Raw genomic sequence first — 20,660 nt, forward strand, 5'->3', positions numbered from 1 at the left:
CTGAAGGCAGAGCCCAGGGTAAGATCTGGCCGACAATGAAGAAAACAAAGGACCCGATGACACTCGGCCCTGAGAAGCCCGCCCACTGCCCAGCTACGGGGGAAGCCTTTTCTGCTCAGTGCTGTCACAGCAAAGTGAGGGAGGGGCTCCGGTGGGCTCCCGCCAGAGCCCAGGCTGTGCCCCGAGGAGTAGGGTCTACAATAAGGCACCAGACAGAGCCTGCCCGGGGACGTGGGTGCAGCTGAGAGACAGCAGCAAAACCACAGCACGATCAGAGAGGAAATCCTGGACGTCTAAGGCACACGTCACAGCATAAGAGGATGAGGAGTTCTGGCCAGGAGGGGCAGACACTGGGGAGAGACTTCAAAAGCAATTTAAAGTGTGTGTGTGTATATACCCCTTCTGGCCACACTGTCCAAAAAAATAGAAAATAAAGTATACGAAGTGCCGTTTCACATCCACTGCACCGTCCTTGAATTCCACCCAGCGTGGGAAATGCGAGAACATTCTTCCGTCTGACGAGTGCAGGAGGCAAGTCAGACACACAGAAAAATCTCGTCGTAGTGCAAGTTGTGACATCTCTCTTTTAGGTCACAGAAAGGGGAACAAATGCTTGGCCTCTCAGGATCTTTGGTGTCATTGTGTTGTGGGGAAGAAGATGAACCAGATGCTCTGTTGGGATCTGCAATCTGGGACCTGGTTCCACTGAGATATATTTGCCCCAAACAGAAAAATGACCCAAAACTGTAAAATGTTATAAATAACAGCATGTTGTCAGCATCCACCAAAAAGAGCACAAGTATGCCCCTCATACTCGCGTGTGACGGATTTAGTTAAAAGGCATACCACCCTAGGCACCCTGGCAACCACACAAATAAAAAAAAAAACAAAAACCCCAACTTTGTTTAAAAAGGAACACAAAAAGCTTCACACATCTATTTTTAAAATTTAAAACTGAAAGCACTATTTCATAAATACGTCTCTCTGCCTCTGGCACTTGTGTCTGGGTCTTCCGGCTGGTGGATGTCCCCTGCCGACCTCCTCTGCTCTCGGAGCCCCGGGGACCTCCGTCAAACCTGCCCATCCGTGCACCCGGCTCACATTCCCCCACCTGACATTCTGCCCTCTGTGTGCAGCCTGCTGAGGCCACTGTCTGGCACGTCAATCAGCCCTGCCTGGGGACCCCCTGAGCTGGCTGCAACAGGTGTTGTTCTCATCCTCAACTTTCCCAAAGCTCACCTCTCGTCTCTCCAACTTCTTCTTTGGAGGTGGGACAGGAACCTCTTGGATCAATGTGTACTGATTATATTCTATGCTGGGTCCCAGGGACATTTAATTTACCGGTCAACAGTTTAAAATCAGCTTCCCCATAATGTTCTAAAACTAGATTGTGTGAGGGTTGCATAACTCTCTATACCTATATGAAAAAAAACCCTGAATTATACACTTAAAATGGGTGAATTTTATAATATGCAAATTATACCTCAATAAGGCTGTTTAAAAAAAAAAAAAAAAATCACCGTCCACATCTCAACAGATGTTCCTGTCTGGTGCCAGCCCCAAGGTGGGGACCTGTGTTCTCTGCCTGTGGACAAACTCTCTGCCACGGAAGGGGCACCCAGCGGAGCAGGGGCACAGGGAGGGAGGGCTTCCGGACGGCAGTGGGGAGGGGGACATCTACTGGGACAGGCAGAGAGGGGGCGGGAAGGTGGGCAAGTTATGCAGCTGACACGGTAGCTGAAGGTGGGGGTCGGGGGAAGAATGTGCTTAATACGAGGTTGGACCATATACCTCTGCCATTTGTGTAGGTCAAAAAGGCTGAATGTTGCAACCGCCCGCAGTTCGGCCTAACACTTAATGTCTGCATGCGACACAGACAGGAGCTCAGGCTTCCAACCGCCCCTCTGCTTCCGGGCAGAGTGAACAAGGGCGTGTTACCTAAAAACCCTCAGTTTTCTCATCTGTAAATGGGGATGGCACAGCCACACATCAGAAGCACATTTTTATTTCCATTTTTTAACATACGTGCAATGCCTAGCTCACGGTGGGCTCGTCACGGGCTCAAGGAGCACATGTCCTTCTCTCCCGCTCGTCCGCCACCTCCAGAGGGGACAGAGCCGCAGACCTGACCTTGAACCACCAGCCTCTCCAGGCATCGCTCTCATCTCCCCCTTGAACAGCAGCCCCCAAATGAATCGGAAAGATGGCACAGTTCGCACAGAGAAACTGACCCCGCTTGCCTGAAGTAACCAGAAATCACAGGAGTCCCAGCTTCCCTGGAGCCCAGCACTGTGGCCAGGCTGGGCCGCATCTGGCACCCTCTGCCTTTCTCTGGGGGAGCCGGGGAACAGAGCCAGAACACGCACGGCCCAAACTCAGAGCTGGGGGGTGAGCAGAACCGAAGGCTCCCTGCCACTAATGCTCGGAGCCACCAGGCGGGCCTGGGTGGACTCTGCAGAGCCACCGTGCAAGGCGGTGAGAGCTCATGGCCCAGCCTGCTGGAAACCAACAGGAGGTCAAGGAAACCTCTCCCCTTTGGCTCACGCAGAGAAAAGGCGAACACATCAGCCAGCTGGAGCCCAGAAAGAGGGCCCTCCCCCCACTGCACAGACAAGCTGCTGCCGACGCTCTCAGGGCCATGGCACTAAAACAGAACTACTCCGCTGCGAGTCACGTCCTCGGCAGGTCTCAAGGCAACTTTAGCTACTGTCACACCTACTGGAGAAAGGACGGCCAGACTGCAGTGAGACTGGGGCGAGGAGATGTCAACAGAGGGAAGCCCAAGTCCCTTCTGCAGAAGCAGCTAATGTTTGGGACCCCCAGTCTGTTCCCATCCTAGAGGTGTGAGTCTCCCTGCCTCCCTTGACCCCTCGCCTATTCCAGGAGGTCCTAGCCCTAGGGGTCCAAAATGATCTCGAGGTCTCCACCGGAGCAAGGGAAGTCCTGGCCGTCGAGTAAGTCTGTCCCGGGGCCCGTGAGCGGAAGTCCGTAAGCCATGGGTGCAAGCAAATGCACACACTTGTGACCCCCACCCCTCAACTCTGTTTAACGCACCCAGGGAGTTACCTGACGGGTATGAACTAAGCTCTGGCTTTCTGGAAGATGCCAGGGGGACATTTCATCCGGTCTTTCAAACTCACACAGAGCATCAGAGACCAGGAGGAGCCAGCTCCTCGCCTGCCAGGAGCTCAGAGTCCAGCGGGGAGACACATAAATGACAACACACCCTGGGGAAGCTCTGTCACCGAACATGAGTGAAGCCTCCTGGGATCCCAGTGAAGACAGACGTTAGTTCCCTGAAGGGATCTTACTTTCTTGTCATCTGATTCCACATTCACTGAGGAGGTGAGAGCTGACCACACAACCCAGGCACCTGAACCCAGACCTGTCGTTTTAGGAGGAACCAGGCTGTGGCCGGATCTGCCTCCGCACACACATCTGAGGCTCAGGGAGGGTTCGTTCTTAAGGAAGAAATGTGCTCTTGGCGTGAAGCCTCAGGGTAATGAAGCCACTCTTTCAAATCTCACCGAACGATCACGTGTCGTCACCGTGCTGGCCCCAAGCTGGCAGCCGGTGCTCTCGGCCGACAGCTGCCCAAAGCCCGTGGCACTGCCCAGGCATGGGGGCGGGGGCGCGCCCACTCACCAGACAGCGGGTCTCTGCCAATCATCAAGACATTGGGCAAATTCATTACAATCAGCTGCTGGAGAACTTCCTACAGAAACAAAAGGGAAAAGATACCAGTTAGAACATGAAAAAAAAAAGAGTAACTAAGTAAATCACAGTTAATCCAGTCAGTGGATGAGTGGGTAGCCATTAAATGGTAACTATGAAGATACTATATAATAGGAAAGAATATTTAAGATACAAATATACATGACAAGTACTAATTGTACTTCTGCCTTAATTGTTATCAAATAAGAATTATGTCCGCATCGGTAGAGACCCTGGAATAAAGGAGATACACGACAGGCCAGGAGAGCAAGAATACAAGAGCTGCCTTTTTAAAGATATCCTCAACTATTTCATTGTATGGCTTGTGCAATTAAAAAAGAATAGGGAATAAAGATGAAAGAGATGCTACCGAGCCTGTGTAACCCGACGATCTGGGATGCAGGCGTTAAGCAGGGCTTTGCTACGGGTTCTCGATGAGGAGACTTCCTGGGAGAGGGGTAAGTCAGAGCCGCCTGCACAGTCAGGGTGGCGCACGGGCAACCAGCTGTCTCGTGGCCCTCACACTGAGGGGCTTTGAGAGAAGGCCCCGGCACCAGCCGCCAGTCACACACGCCCCTCTGCACGCCTTCCACCAGCCCTGCAGGCCGGCCCACCGCAGACACCTCCCAGAGCATCTCCCAGGGCAGGTGGGTCTTCCCTGTCCAAATGTGTCTTGTTCACAAACGAGATGATAAAAAAAAAAACCAATTTTACGGAAGACAAAGAAGGGGATCCTAAAAGTAGTCACTATAGAAATTCTTCACCACGAAAGCTCCTCTGGCCATTTTAGATGCATTTCCACTGAGACACTTGTTCAGGGAGTCGCTCTACTGCGTAACGTGCAGGATCTCTGTGCCCAGCACACTGCCGACCAGCACTCACGAAGAGAAGGGGGATAATTACACAACCAGCTAATCCCGCATGGCTGGGGTGAGCATCTCAGAGCCATCTCTGAATCACGAGGTTAGAACAGGAGCCTCGGCAAGCCTGGGCAGGGGCCAACACCTGCTAAGAATGTATAAAATGATTTTCTCTTTCCTCCTCGTTACCTTTCTACGGCTCCTGTCCACACTGCAAATCGGGGGGAGGGGATGCTAAACCATGAGGATCCGGAACACACGAGCCCCCCTCCACTCAGTGCCGGGGACCACCCTTCTCCATCACCCAGGGTCACATGCCGCCGTGTCAGAGACAGCTCATGCTCTCTCAAGCATGTCTCAGTTGGTAAACACCCTTCAGTGCTGGACAAAGTGAGTTGTGCAACAGCCTCAGCCCTCCTTTAGGGCTTGGAAAAAGTCAACATGAAAAAACTGTCTCTCAACTGCATGAGCTCACCAAAGGATCCCTTGGTCTCCCCACAAGCCCCACCAAACCCTGCCCCAGAGCAAAATGCGCACCACAGGTAAGACCAGCAGAATCCACTTTGCAGCTAACTCATGCAGTAAAAGGAGGGTCACCAACACGTTCGCCTCGCCTGTCTCGTAGCTCCCTCCCCTGCCGCAACACTGAACTCAGTGCTCAGACCAGCGTGGGAAGGAACTAAGTCATCACACAGTCCCGTTCAAGTTCCTGGCTGATGTCCTCCTGCCATTGTCTTGAGTTTCTGGACCACTCGGCCCTATTATCAGGACGCACAAGTTTACAAATGAGATACGGTATGTGAAATCATCTAGTTTGGTTTCTGAAATAATCTGAAGGCCACTGCAAAAATGCAAAGTGGTATTTTCATCCCAACGTTAATCTAAGCAAAATATTGCTGGAAATATTGCCAGAAAACTTACATATTCTCCTGTAAAATAGGATGTTTAATTTTGTCTAATAAGTACTAATTTTTCCACAAGAGACATGTCATTGGTGCAATTAAAAAATAATGTTGGCTGGGCATGGTGGCTCATACCTATAATCCCAGCACTTGGGGAGGCTGAGGTGGGGGCATTGTTTGAGGCCAGGAGTTTGATACCAGCCTGGGCAACATATTGAGACCTCGTTTCTACCAAAAAATGTTTAAAAATTAGCTGGGTGTGGTGGCGTGTGCCCATGGTCCTAGCTATTAATACTTGGGAGCCTAAAGTGGAAGGATTGCTTGAGCCCAGAAGTTTGAGGCTGCAGTGAGCTATGATTGTGCCACTGCACTCCAGCTGGGCAACACAGACCTTGTCTCTTTAAAAAAAAAGTTTTATGAATAATTTTTTTTAAAGTTATTCCTTTCAAAACACCATGGGTCTCCTAAAACCTAATCCTATGGCCAAAGCTGCTCCCAAGCCATTAACTGGTCCCTAAAGGACCATCCATCACATTTCCAGCAAAAACAGGTTCAGATGCCAGGACTGTCCAGTAATATAATCGAGATATATAATAATTTCAAATTTTCTAGTAATCTCCTTTACAAAAGTAAAAAGAAACAGGTGAAAATATTCTAATACACTTTAATTAAGCCAATATACATTTATCATCATTTCAACACATAATAGGTACCAAAAATTATTAAGATATTTTACATATTTTTTCATACTAAGTCTTAGAAATCAGTATGTATGTTACACTCATAGCACATCTCAATTCAGATAAATCTGCACCAGAAATACTTGATCTGCATTCATATTTCATGAAATGTGGAGTTGAAAAAGTAGAAGTGCATTCCCAGGTTGTTCCAAACACACCTGAAAGTTTTCCTACAACTGAATGGAGCATAGGTTTTTAAGTCTAAACTAATTAAAATGAAAAATTCACTTCCTCAGTCACACTAGTGTGTCTCTAGGTCCTGACAGCCACGTGTGGCTAGTGGCTACCAGGTCCCCAAGGGACCCCGCCACTGTCCCTCCGCCCTCCCTAAGGAAACCGAGCAAACGCGGTGGTGGTGACAAGGCCTCCAGGGCGACAGGCCCAGCCCTTAGCTTATCCGGGACGTGAGGAGGCTGCTGACAAGGGGACCCTCCGCCTGGCACTTGGAACAGAAAGCCGCTGTGGTGGCTGCAGCTGACACAGAGGTGTCCCATGCCAGGCTTCACGGGTGGGCGAGCTCTGCAGTGAGGGGTGATGGGCCAGTGATGTTGGATCCCAGAGGGGCCTGGTCAGGAGGGTGAGTGACCGTGCTGGGCGGTGGGGCCTCTGAGCCACCCAAAGTACAGCAAACAGGACCCAGAGCCCAGGACACCAAACACTCGTCACCACTGACACTGCTCACTGCTTCTCAGAACCCGATACAGGACCTGGCTGCAGGGAGATCACACTGCGCCCCCTGGTCCCCTCCTGTCACCAAGTGAGCCTTCCCACTTGCTGGGCCTCCAGTCTAAATGTTCCTCCCCTCCCCAAACTCCCTCACACCTCCCTCCTCCCAAGCCGGGTTCACAGTTTACTGAGTGTCTGCACCTTGCTGGTGTCGGAGGGGCATCCTGCCCCCACCCGAGGCAGAAGGACCGAGTGAGGGGCAGGCAGAGGCCTGGGCGCCTCCCTGCTCCACCTGCGCCAGGGCTTGCAGAGGAAGCTCATTCTCTGTGCTTGGTCCAGTAAGCTGTCAGGTCCCTGGGGGGGACAAGCCTCCTAACTCCTTTTCAGCCAGTCTCCATCCAGGACTCGTATCCACTCAACCACTGCAGCCGAATGTCCTGGAAGCCCTAAACCGAATCGGAGATTTCTCCCAGGACCTCCTCCCCTGGTCTGGCAACAGGAGGACTCAGCTCAAGCCCCTTGAAACGACTGCCTTAACTCCCCTCTGAGAACAAGGACGTGCACCCAACTCTTAGTAGACTGTCCATGATGCAGCAAAACTGTCAACCACAGGATATTAAATGAACGACTTGAGGCTCTTACCTGCCCCCAACCTCAAAATACAAACAAAGCTGATGGGGGTGAGTGGTAAGTTCTCTTACACTGTTTACAGTCTAGCTGCAAACCAGCGCGGGGAGTGGCAATGAAAGATGTGGCCTCTCATCCCAGTTGGGGGGACAGCAAAAAATACTCGAATGTGTAAATGGACACTTAATTGTATGCACAGCATTAAATGTACGTTGAGAACAGAAAAAACCTCAAAGGAAATACAGTACACCAAAATGACAGAATTGTGTTTATCAGAGTGACTAGGACAAGAGCAAGTTTACCCAGCATTTTCTAAATATTCTATAATATGAATTAGAGCAATTTAACCCTGTGGCATAGAGAATGTGTAGCCAGAGGCATCTATTTACCAAGTATTTCTGCTGTGAACATGACAGACCTACTTTAAAATAAAAAAGTTATCCCTTCTTTCCTCTGAGACAATTCACCAAGTCTCTCAGATGAAAAGTGAAATGGATTACTGTTTTTTTTTTTATTTTTATTTGTACCCACACAAAAGCAAACCACACCTCCAGCATCCCCTCATCAGGAAAGAACAGACGCTGTCGGGAGAACCAGGATGGCAGCAGGGCAGGGCAGAGGCCCTGGGGGGAGAGGTGACTCCCAGGCACAAGCCCCTGAAGACAGAGGTTCAGGGGTCCCAGAAAAGGTCCACCCACCACTAGGCAAAGTAAGGGCGTCACTGAAAAGGCTGAATATCCTGCCAGGGCCCGTCTCACCCCCTGAGCCTGCCCAGACAGAAAGGTAATTTTCTCTGCAGATGGAGAAACGTTAAGGTTCTGGAAAAGATTCAGGGTGGAAATACTCTTATTGTGCGTGTGTGGGAGGGGTTAGCTTCGGTTCCCACCAGAAACACCGGGATTGCTGGATCACAAACAATGATTCCATGAAGAAAAGGGAAGAATTATTTTTCTCCCCCCAAATGAAACTGAATCTCACGGTTCAATATTTTGCCAGGAAGGAAAAATAAATGCTACCAAAACCCAGGCGTCCACAGAATGACCTCCACGGGCTTTGAATGGCAGTGGCTGATGCAGAGAAATGAGAGGGGAAACCCCAGAAAAGTTTAAGACAAACACCCTGCGGAGGCTTCCAGGTATCCAGGAGGACAGGGATGCTCCCGGTTGCCAAGGTGACCGAGATGGTCCAGACAGCAAAGTGAGCCTTCCACAGAGCCAAAATAAGGCCACCAAGAATGCCGCTGTTGACCTACCTACACTCTCAAAGTTGGCGTTGTGGGAGCCCCAGCACACCCTTAGGTCTGGTCTGGGGTTCAGGCATTCACAAGACACACACTGTGTACTCTGCAGTGAGCTGAGAACTCTGCCTGGCGGAGAAGGCAGGGAGGCAGACAGTCGCAACCCAGCACAGGGAGGTCTGGGAGGGCTTCTCGGAGGTGGCAGCTTCTGAGCTGGGCCGTGGAGAATATTTAGCAGTCTAAATAGGTCAAGGACAGAGCTGGGAAATATAACTGCCATGTGTGGGCTGTAGGGAAAGCCTTTGGTTACACTGAGCATTGAAGTGAACTATCCACACTCTGCATTTCCCACTGGGGGGCCCTTCCTTGCACATCCCACCACCTGCCAGACTCTGCCTGTCCTCCAACGCTCAGCTAAAACACCGCCTCCTCCATGCAGTCACCTAATGCCTGTAATCACGTGTGATTTTTCTCTCCCCCGAACTCCTAATGCTGCATCTGCCCCTCCCGTGGCCCTTTCTACAACGTGCCTTGTCAGTCAACTCCCCACTCAGGGTGGCTAAAAGCTGCTAACAGTGACAGGTGGGAAAATAAGACAGATCAGAAAATATTCCTCAAAATGTATATTGAGTAAGATTTTAAAAAATCTCTCTTGTGGAGGAGGCGTTTTCTCTACCTCTTCCATACCAACAGGGAACCAACTTCTGAAAACCAGCTGCTCTGCTCCCCCAGGCCGGTGGTTTCGTCCTATGAAATGGACGGACGGACGGACGTCCTATGAAACAGGCGGAGTTCATTCCTATGCCTTGAAACCTGGCAAAATCTGACACCATATTGCTTAAGAGTCACAGCTTGTAGCTGTTAACAAAAGTTAAAGACATTTCAAAGCAAGAAGAAAAAATCTGAAATCTGTTTTAGAATGTTCCATTAAAACGTGTATAAGTGGAATATTGAATACAAATTTTAAAAAACATTCCAAAGTAAATTTGTAACGTTGGTTTGAATATATCATGCTTTCCAACTGTAAAATCCCAAATGTGAAAGTTTTATGAGCAAAGGAAGCAAAACAAAGTTCACTTAAAATTCCTAAACTACAGAAGTGACTTCAGACAGGAAAGGTCCCACACGTATCCCAATGTTCCCAGTGTCTACTCCAGTGCTCTACGAGAGGAGAGACGTCTAAACCCCACGGCGGTAGCATTTCCAGAAACTGCATGGCACTAGCTGTGGTTCAGGCAAGCGAGATGCTCCCGGGGAACCCACAGAGACACCCCTACAGTCAGGAGGAATAGCCCACAGATCTCCTTTGCACATGTCACAACGCTGATGCCCTCAATCCCCACCCTCCATGTGACACATCTCAAAACCTCTCCCCTGGATTCAGCCACGAGGGTCCCTGAATGCACCTCAGTAACTCGTTGGCCAAACCAAAAACTGCCTGACAACCTGGCATCAGCAACCAACTGACCTTGTGCTCTGTTACTAGAAACACCCAACCACAGAGAGGTTCCCGTCCCCTTTATCCTCCAACATTCACATGGGACGTCCAGGACGAGAATTATTAGCATTTGCAGTCTGAGGGGACCGTAGCACTATGTTGTTAATGGAGCCTAGTAGCAGGGTCCAGAGCGAGGGACCTGGGGCCAGGGCTGGAACCTCGGGTCTGGGTAGCTTCCCCACCCACCCTGTACCACACCATCTCCCCGATGCCCCAAACCAGGGTGCTTGTCACAGCAGATGCCCACCCCATCCCTTCAATACTAACTGATGATGCTCACAGCCTGCCGCCCACCCCAGGCATTCACGCCCCTCCACAGTGTCAGTCACCCCAGGTAGGGCAACAGGAGCCTGGCCCCCAAACCAAGCGCCACACACACTTTCTAGGATCCTACAGCCAGAGCACAATTTTCCAATTTAGCCGCCGAGAGGAAAAGCGAGCAATGATTTAGCCTCACCGCCCCCCCAGGCCCACGTGCTTGTAATTCCAGCAGACAAGGGGCTCCCCGTCTCTGCCACCTTCCTTCCTGGATGGGGGCAGGGAGCCCTGGTGACATGAGTGGGCCATGAAGTGCTTTCATGTTAAGGAGCTGTCACATAAAGCCGCCGATGGCTTCAATCCATCTGTTCCACCTCATTTCAATTAATCCTGGGGTCCCTGGGGCCTGAAATCAGCTCCAATCTTCACAAGCCCAGGGGCACCGGCTCCCCTAATTAGGCCACACTGTGTCTGAGTCCCCAGTGACTTAAGGCCACCAACTCGGCCCATCTGAGGTTACCACGTCATCAGAAACCCCCTCCCACGGAAGACTTCCTAACTGCCTGTCCTCATGGCTGTGTTCATGGAAACAAGCATAAGCCCGTTCTTTGTTCACAGAAAGGAAAACAAATATTTCCCCTGAGCTGACCCAGGAGGAGGAGGACTGTCGAGAAGGAACACCTGGAAACTCAAACACCACCACGTGAGGGCACAGCCACTAACCCTGCCTGTGCTTGTAACTTGCTGTGTGACCTCAGGCAAGTCGCCGTCCCTCTCTGACCACACCCTCACCTGTAACAGTCTCTTAGGGACTTCTGGCTCCTTCAGAAGAGGGAGGAGTGGCTGGAAGGGGAGACGCGTGCTGGCAAGAGGCGCACAGCACAGCCTCTCGCACGCACTCAGGGCTGCCAGCTCCGACAGGCAGGCAAGTGCACACGCGTCCGGCGGGAGGAACTCAGGGAACCCGACAGGCACAGGATGGAGGACAGTCCAAGTCCTCCAGGAGCGCCCGCCACCTTCCCTTTAGGGCTGTGTGAGGCCCGGGCTGCCCTGTGGGCAGAGCTGTCTTACCGTCAGGAAGCGCCTGTTCTGAGCCCCGGTGGCACGGGCAGGGCGTCCCCCCGGGCAAGCACTTCCGTCCGTACACGGAGCCTCAGGAGCTGTTCTGCACGGCGAATGTGGGCCTGGCCAGCGGCAGCCAGAGCTGGGTTTTGGGGACGAACTTCTGCAGTGAGGCCGCTCACAACACAGGTGCCGGGGCAGGGGCCAGGCCCACATCCTCGCACACAGACCCAGGCCAACAGCAGGGGGGCAGGGGGAATCCACATTTTAAAAGTGGAAGAGCCTCACAGGTTGCCTACAGAGCAGGGAAACTGAGGCCCGGGGTGGAAAACAATGGGGCGCAGCTCCACATTCAGGGCTGGAAAGCCAGGTCTCCTGGGACTCTGCCCTAAGGCCCTTAATGCCACACGGAGGGGCTCGTGTCTACTCAACAGTGCCCGTGAGGGCCTGCTACCACCAGGACCACACTCTAGGTGTGGGTTCCAGGGGTGGAGAAGAAGAACTTCGAGGACTGGTGGGGGGACCCTGACCACACTTCAGCACTCGGAGTGGTTCTGGGCTGCCTGTCCTCTGTGCCCCTCCAGCCCACCCCTGCTGGCTAGGACAGCATGGGCACCCGGGGCTGGCACAAGGGCCACAACTTACGGCCGTGAGGGATCTTGCTACCGTGAACCAGTGGCCATCAAGCCCGTTTCTTTGAGCTTCCTGGAAAAGTCAATATTTTTGCTGACGGATAAGCAAGAAAGGGGCAGAGAAAGTGTGCCCAGAGACGACGGCAGCTTGCGGGGTGGCTGGGATGGGAACAGCACCGGCTAGCCAGTGGGTCTGGGGGTCCAATGGGAGGACCTCACCAGTGGTGGCAGGAGCACAGCACAGCACCAGCTCCACGGGAGTAAGGCTGCCTCACGTGCCCTCCAGCCAGGGGTGGCCCTAGCCGATTTCCTGGGCGGGCACCTTCCACCCCGAGTGCCCACTGAACTCAGGGGGAGAGGCTCGGCCTTCCCCATCCCAGGAAGTGCCAGGCCAGGGGAACACCGTGCCTGTCCACCCGGTGTCCCCCCACCACTCACCCACCCAGGGCCTGTAGACACCTGCCCAGGGCAGGGCTGGGGCCACACCACACCCCGCAGCCCTCGCCTGGCTGCCTGACAGTGCCGCTGTCAGTTCCTGCACTCCCAGGCACACGTCAGTGCAGGAGCGACAGAGGGTGCCTGGGGGCCGCCTGTGGCAGGTGGCAGCCCAGACCACTGCGGCCGGGGCCTATGAGGGCAGGAAAGGCGGGGGGGGTGGCCCTAGCCAGCCCACCGCCCCGCTCCCCAACCCTAACCCAACCTCGGGACGTGAGCCCCACAGGACAAGGGATACCAACGGCCAGAGTCAGCCAGGCCTCCGAGTCCCTGTCCCCAGGGCAGGCGCCTGCAGGGCAGGGAGAGCTCCTCACAGGACAACTGCTCACTCTTTCCCTTATGCCACCGCATTCCTGGGCACCTGCTGGCTGTGTGATGCTGCGCTGGGTGGGAGGCGGAGAGTGGGGAGACAAGACCTCTGCCCTGAAATCCAGGACATGGAGACAGACAAGGAGGACAAAGCCCGAGGGGCCAGTGAGGGTGCTCAGGGTGTGCACTGTGGGGCCAGTCCCTGCCCTGGGGAGCTCACAGCCGGGGAGGGGACAGTCCCACCGGCAAGTCCGGCACCCGAGCAGACGGCTGGGAGGTATCTGAGCTGGGGGATGATCCAGGAAGCCTCCAAGGAAGAGGTGGCCGGGAGCTGAAATGGGAAAGGACGAGGAGCACATGCCGTGCAGGTAGGTGTGTGTGTGTGGGGCGGGCATGCTGGTGCAGGGGGCGCTGGGAATACAGGCACAGGGAACCGCAGGAGGTGCCCCCACCTTGTGCCTGCCATGCAAGGGCAGGAGCGACACCCCCACCGCAGTCCCAGCACGAAGGACAACTGAGAGCCAGATGTGCACGGAACCGCTGCTCCGGCAGTCTGGGCCCAGCCTGCACTTATCTAGACGGCGGCAGAAGTGGCTTTGGAGTCCCCTCGGCAGCTCCACTGCCAGCCCGATGCGGCTGGGCCTCGGCTTCGACCCCTGCCAGGGTGGGCAGGTGGGCAGGCGTCACACCTCACCTACAGGCGACCAAGCACTACACATGGCACCTGCCATCAGGCTCCAGGAGGGGTGGCTGAACCTGAGGCCTTCCCTATACTCTCGGTGGTGCTGGACACTGCTGTCCACGGGCTGAGGGACAGCACCCCTCCCTCCTGCTTCCCAGGGCAGCTCTGCAGGGGGCAACAGAGGAGGCCTACGGCCACCTGAAAGTGGACCACAGAGGAAGACAGGCCACAGCTGCCTGTGTGTGCATGAGGGGGCCCATCCTAGAGATCCCCAAGAACACAGAGACCCTACGCACCCCTGGGCTCACCCCACACCCCCTTCCCTTCTCCACCACTCGGGGTTCAAGACCCGGAAGGAGGAAGAACTTAACAGGAACATCGGTGCATAACTTCTTTTCTCTAAAAACACACATAGCTGCCCCAACTGTCTCGGGTGGTCTGGACTCCCGAGGGCGGGTGGAGACACCACGCTTAGACCTTCAGGGGCAAGTCTGGCCCCATGGCCTTTGCCCTCCTTGGCTGATTCTCATGCCTGCCTCGGGCGGAGTGGCAGAATCTGTGCGTGGGTGAACGGCAAAGGCTGGAGAAGTTCTCCAGGAACACAGAGGATGGGAAGTGCGAATCTCCAGAGTGGGTAGGTGGGTAGGGCTGTATTACCGCCTCCTGAGACCCCACTTGCCATTCCAAAAAAGTTCTACAAGAAACCAACCTACAAAAACAACAGTCGAGTAGCCGTATCGTGCAAACCGGTCACCTCTAGTTACAGGAGTCTGCAGCCAAGGGTCAGACTTCACCTAGAGCAAGAAACTCTATTACCAAGAATTTGTTCTATAGCAGGAAACTGGGGGAGGGCAACTCGAGACACAGTTTAAAAGCTGGAGAGGAGGAAGGTTGAGAAATGACAAGTTTGTAGTGACTAATATCTCAGCAGGAAGTGAAAATCTCAACAGATGTTACCAACATCGGGGCAGCTGTCTAGGTTGGGAGGTGGGCAGGGGTCGGTGGTGGCTACACAGCCCAGCCTGTCCTCGCCCCCCCCCCGCCCACCTGACGCATCCTCCTGTCCTGCAACACTTCCCTCCAACGCCTTCCCCTACCCAGAGCCTTCCTCAGCCCCTTCATTGACAAGAGTCACCTCTGCACCTGTGCCCCAGCCCCTCTCTCCCTCCTCTCCCACCGGAGTCCCGGCACGGTGCACCTGTACTCCAGGTGAGTGGGAACCTCAGCGTCTCCAGGGCAGGTGCTGCAACGTGCTCACCTTGGAATCCCCCCAGGGCTCTGTGTGTCCCGGCCCACAGTGGACGGCCACCAAGTGCTGGCCAAGCGGAACTGGCTGCGGGGAACAGGTGTCTGGTGAGAACAGAGGCCCCGGGACCTTCAACCAAACACACCCTCCCCCGTCTATACTGCAAAGAAAACTTTATTTTGAGCAGGGATCAGAGTGCCTAAGAAAGCAGAAGCTGGGCTCGTTTAAACCCTAACTCGGGAAGGTGGGCCTGGAGTCAGGTCCCCCAGCCAGCGGCCAACACAAGACCCATTTCACCCGCAGATTTTCCCACTGCTCTGGACACTGCAGGAAAGCCAGAGAGGGAAAGGCAAATAAACATGCCACAGGTATGCGCTAAAGAGAGAAACAAAGGAGAGCAGGCCCATCGAGAGTGAAAACAAAGCTATTACACACAGGTGTCAAAAGAGGGCCCTTGATGAAGTGACAGGTGAGCAAAAGCAGATGACCAGCACAGACGACTGATAGTGGCTCCCTGGAGTGCCGTGTTGAGAAGGATTCTGAGGCCAGCTCTGGGCTCAGAGGCAGGGGTGTGCCTGTGTGCATGCGCCTGTGTATTCTAAAGGACAGGGACAGAAACCATGCCCTTCAATTAGCCCAACTGGGCCCCTACTGTGTGAGGCTCTGATCTCAGGACCAAAAAAAAAAAAAAAAAAAAAAAACACAACAAAGGCCTTTTTTCCTTCCTTTCTTTTTCATTAAAGTAGGGACAAATTTCTTCAGACATGGCTAAGGTGGGCATGAGGGAAGGGCACCACAATCAAAGAACATTGTCGAAGAGGTAGGAAAATCAAGGCACACAGACCCGCCCCGGCACCTGGTCACGAGGCAGACCAGCTGCTCCGGTTCCCCCACAGGCCCAGCCGAGAGCCCACACTTCAGGCAAATGAAGGCACCCTCGCCAGCTGTTCCCGTGCCCAGGCCAAGCGGCAGGGCAGTCTGCGCCACCCCTGCCTGGGCGGCAAGGGGACTCTTCCACCCAAGCCAAAAGATGAGAGGAGACTCCACCCTGACAGCAACGGAGCACCTTCTACGTGCGAGACTCCTTTAGGCCAAGGGGTGGGGGCGGGGGGAAGCATGAACACCTCGCTCTGGTCTAATGCTTTCCAGGTGGTGTCAGTCTTCTTGTGTCCGGTGGGGCAGGTGCTTTACTGTGCCCATTATACAGAGGAATAAACTGAGATGCAGCTTGGGGTCACATGGCCAGTAACAAGGCTGGGGCTGGAAATCTCGACTCCAACCCTGGCGTCCACAGTGTTGCTGGTGAGAAGAGGCACGAACCCTCAGCGAGCCAACAGGCCGCAACCCAAGGTGTCCACAGAGGGGCCCTGCGGAGTCGGGAGGTGGGGAGGGCCCTGCAGGCTGCGATGGAGAGGAAAGGCCTCCCTGGTCGCTCACAGCCGACGCCCCAGGGAGGGGCTGACGAAAACATGCCAGGCTTCCCCACTGTGCCAGCAGAGCCACCCAACACCTAAGCGCTTCTCTTAGAGCATCTTGCAGTGAGGGTTCTGTCTCCACCTGCCTCCCCAACCTTGGCGGTGGTCCTCTGTGTTGTCTATGCCCTTGAACTGCCTCACTTTTATACCCATTCGTGTGTTCACTCGCTCACTCCCCAAGCACTGCGCCCCCAGGCTCTTGGTGGCAGTGTGCCAGGAGTCTGGGGTCTGATGGTGACTGGGGGCGGACGGGACCCCGGCCCTCCCGGAATCAGGCTCACCGTGGAGGAGGCATTATCAAGCCCCTCACTGGAGAGCTTGGAGTCGGGGATGCGGCTTGGTGGGGCACGGGGAGGCTCTAAACAAACGTTTCCCGCATGAATGCAAAGCGGAGAAGGAACGCTGGGAAGCCGGCACCAGTCGCCCACCTCCCAAGCAGGGGGGCAGAGAAGACAGATGCAGAAGAGGGGGCTGTGCTGTCAGCAGGGAGGCCCAGGAGGTCCCCTGGGCAGTCCCTCCCACCAGAGCCATGTGCCCCAGGTAAGACAGCGGCAGCCCTGACAGTGGCTTGGCCCTGGGCTGGTGCTCACGGACACCCCAGGCCTAGGGGCCTCTGTCCAACAGTCACACTGCCAAGCCCCCGAGGTTAGTGTTCCAAAGTGACTGCCACGGCCCCGCCACCCAGCCCCGGGGAAGCCAGGCTGGACACAGGGCACCCTTACAGGACTGCTCCAGGCAGGCTGGCCGCCGCTACACTGCCCCTGCGCTGCCATGGAGTGGCTCTCATCCTGCACCCACCGTGGTCTCCGTGAGAGGAGGAAAACTGAGGAGAAACAGCAGCCATGATAAAGTGCGCTCACCTGACAAGCCCACCCATCCCACCTCGGCCTGCTGCCCCTGAGGGGTGTCAGCATCAGGCCAGAATGGGGCGCCGTCAGCAGGGGCAGGGGTGTCCTGGGAGCGCCTAACTCCACTCCTGCGAGGCGATGCCACTGCTCGGGGCAGGCCACGAGATGTGCTTACTTCCCCGTAATGCAGCTCCCACGTCGTGGCCCGCTGTGAAGATGACAGCTCACGCTGATGTGTGCAGGAGTGCGTGGTACTGAGTCACTGACAGTCTATGCCACTGGGCTCCGATGTTAGCGGGCAGGGTCACTACCTCCCTGAACTGGGGAGCAGGGGGAGCTCAGGGGGGTAAGTGACATGCCGGGTCGGTGAGCGGAGCATGGGACCCAACGCCAGTTCCTGCGCACCCGCATCTCGTGCTAAACGCAGATGGTCCCAAGAAGTCCAGACACCAAGTCAAGGTTCCGCTGATGTTTAACCCACAGGGTTCATGGTACAATCACCACACACCGAGCAACGCTAAGAACCATGCAAGAGTGGGTTACAAGGAGGCACATCGCTGAGAATTACGTTCATCTGTGAGTTAACAAAGACCTGAAAAACAGCAACCTACACAAGACTCAAGTTTATTGGAAGACAGGCAGACCACCGCTGCCGTTAGAGCCCCCTGCCCAGGTTGTCTGGGACCAGTCTCTGTCTGGCTGCCCCTCCAAGGAGGCTGGGACTTCGGCCACTACCCTGCACTGCCTGAGGCAGGAAAGAGGAAGGGAGGAGGCAGGCAAACTGCCACCTGTTTCTAGGAGGCTTCCAGAGGCAGCAGGCAACCCTGCAACTTCTGTCTCACATGGCCTGGCTGGGGGGAGGCTGCGGGTTCTTTAATTAGGGAAGAACGGGAGAGTGGCACGGAACTGGGCAGTAATCTGCCACATAAGAGGAGATAAAACATGACCTCTGGCCCCATGCAGATTAGCATCTCATTAGACAGATACACGCACATGTGGAAATGATTAGCAGGCGAGGCCATATATAACAAGGCACTAATTGTGTGACACAGATAGGAAACAAGCAGTTAAGGAAGAACAGAGCCCCAAGCTGCCCGAGGTCACCGCAGCCAGCAGGTGTCTGCTGTGGGGAGACCTGAGCTGGAGAAGGCCAGGCGGTGACGAGAGAGCAGGGGGGAGGGTAACTCTAGAAAAGCAGACCCCATCCCACCCCCCAGTGAATGCCGGGACATCACAGCCTTTGCTAAACCAACTTGGGTTAATTATTAATCATGGCCCTTCGCTCCGACACACATCTTTGGTCCACACAGGGCCCACTTGCATGTAGTCACTTGCACAATGTAATAACCACCTGCAAACCCGCCACCCAGAACAAAGGCCGGGGCCTTGACAACAACCTACCACTAACCAGATGGTGCCCCCAGCCAACCCCCACCTCCTCCCACCCCAGACACCTTAACCCAAATCAGACGTACACATTCCCTTGCTCCTTTCTGTACAGCTTTATTGTATCTGTAAATATTCCTAGAGAGTAGATTCATTTTATTTGCTTTTAACTTTATAAAAGAGGAATAGTGGTGTATTTGATCTCTGGGAGCAAGCTATTTTTAACCTAACATTTATGATATTGCCAGAATTCATCTACATCATTGCATGTTGCTGTAGTTAATTTGTTTGGACAGCTGTATAATATTCCATTGTGTGATCATGCGTTAGTGTATTCATCCCTTCTCCCACTGATGGGCATCTGGGCTGTTTCCAGGTTTTTGTTATTGTGCATGGAAGTGCCCTGGACATTCCTGTACAAGTCCCCCAGAGTCCCCATGCAGGAGTTTCTCCGGGGTATACACTTCGTAATGAAATTAGTGTGGCTACGAGGTAAATGGATGTTGAGCTTTAGGCGTTAATGCCAGACTGTTTTCCCAACCAAAGACGCCAATTTGCACTCCCACCAGCAGTGGATGAGCAACACTGGAGTTCACTGTGCGCTCTGATCCTTCCCCACCCCCTCATGTGAGTGTCCCCAACACAGGGAGCAAACAGACCCATTATGACCCAGCATCATAAACCAGTGTGTGGAAGAGCCAGGTCTCGACCTGGAGCCAACCTGACTCTAAAACCCTGTGCTCCTGCCACCAACGCCTCCCACCCGACAGGGCCAGAAACCCCAAGCAGCTCTTGCCGCAGCGGAGGCCAAGGATGAGGCTGCAGTCGGAGGATTACATCAAGTCCACGCCTCCACCAGGTCAAGTTCAGGGTCAAGGGCTGAAACACAGACACTCCCACCCCAGTCCGTGTATGACTAGGCCTTGGTCATCCAGGGCGCCTAGGGACCGGGCCCACAGATGTGCCACTGCAAGGTTTACTGCCCCTGATTCATGTGCCTCCTCAAGGCAGGACAGTGACGGTGCCCACGCAGAGAAGGGACTGTGGCGGCAGGCTCGCGTCCTTTCGCTCCCAGGATGGCAGGCGGCGACGGCCTTCCATGGCCAGGCCCGGTGCGGAGAGCTGGTGCTCGGGCCTCCCACTGGAGTTCCCTGTTCACTGCCCACTTCCAGAGAGTCTGCTTGAAGCCAACATGAAAGAACTTGAACTCTGTCTCTGCCCTCAAAAGGTTTAGTTACTGGAAAAACAGGTCCACCCTGAGAACAGGATGAGAGGATTTTAGTAAAGCCAAGGGGTTTGGGGTGGAATACAGGTGTGGCGGGATATCAAAATGGGGCAAAATCGCCAGGGACTGGACGAGCCCACTGCGAGAAAGCACCTGCAGCCTGCGGGACGGGACCCTCCGAGGGCCCTCCTCCCGGGGTCTCCCCGTCCAGCTTCCCACGCGGGATCCTGAGACAGCCAGGGCCCCTTCCCCGCCGCACGGGTTTCCTCCTGTTTGTTTTGGTCTTCAAAGATGCTTAATACATGTTTGTCTAATAAAAACAAAACTCACATTACTATTTATACAAGAAACAAATAACCTTTGTAACACTGTGCAAGCCAAGATTCCAGCCATTCTGGGATGGCGGGATGTACTGCAACTTCTCAAAAACCTTACATAAAGCATCTCAGCATTCAACGAGGAGGAGGGGGAGGAAGAGGAGGAAGCAAAGACCCAAGAACAAAGTGCCGGCGTAGGAGTCAGACATGCATTCCTAAGCAGGCAAGTGAGATTGATGGAGGAGCACCAAAAATATTATATGCAAACCAATAAGTTTTCAGTAGAATCCTACGTACTTTAAAAACATTTTTATTGTGAAAAATCTCAAATGTGAACGAAAGGAGACAATGGCACACTGAGCCCCTGTATGCCCGTCCCTCCAACTCAGCAATAAGCAAGATCTGTCTGCTTCATCCATCTTTTCCCACATCTGCTGTAAAACAAAGAATTTTAAAGCCAACTCCAGCATCTTGTCATTCC

The 20,660-nt window shown here is 54.1% G+C and overlaps 1 protein-coding gene across 1 annotated transcript in view; it reads right to left on the reverse strand.

Moving 5' to 3' along the window:
- Positions 1–20,660, reverse strand: part of CCDC88C (coiled-coil domain containing 88C) — a 126,027-nt gene that overhangs the window by 66,073 nt on the left and 39,294 nt on the right. The window contains exon 4 of the mRNA XM_069465226.1: positions 3,646–3,715. Coding sequence (XP_069321327.1) covers positions 3,646–3,715 — 70 coding nt within the window. The remainder of the gene's footprint in view (positions 1–3,645; positions 3,716–20,660) is intronic.

This window comes from Eulemur rufifrons, chromosome 2, assembly GCF_041146395.1.
Source record: "Eulemur rufifrons isolate Redbay chromosome 2, OSU_ERuf_1, whole genome shotgun sequence".
NCBI classification, from domain to species: domain Eukaryota; kingdom Metazoa; phylum Chordata; class Mammalia; order Primates; family Lemuridae; genus Eulemur; species Eulemur rufifrons.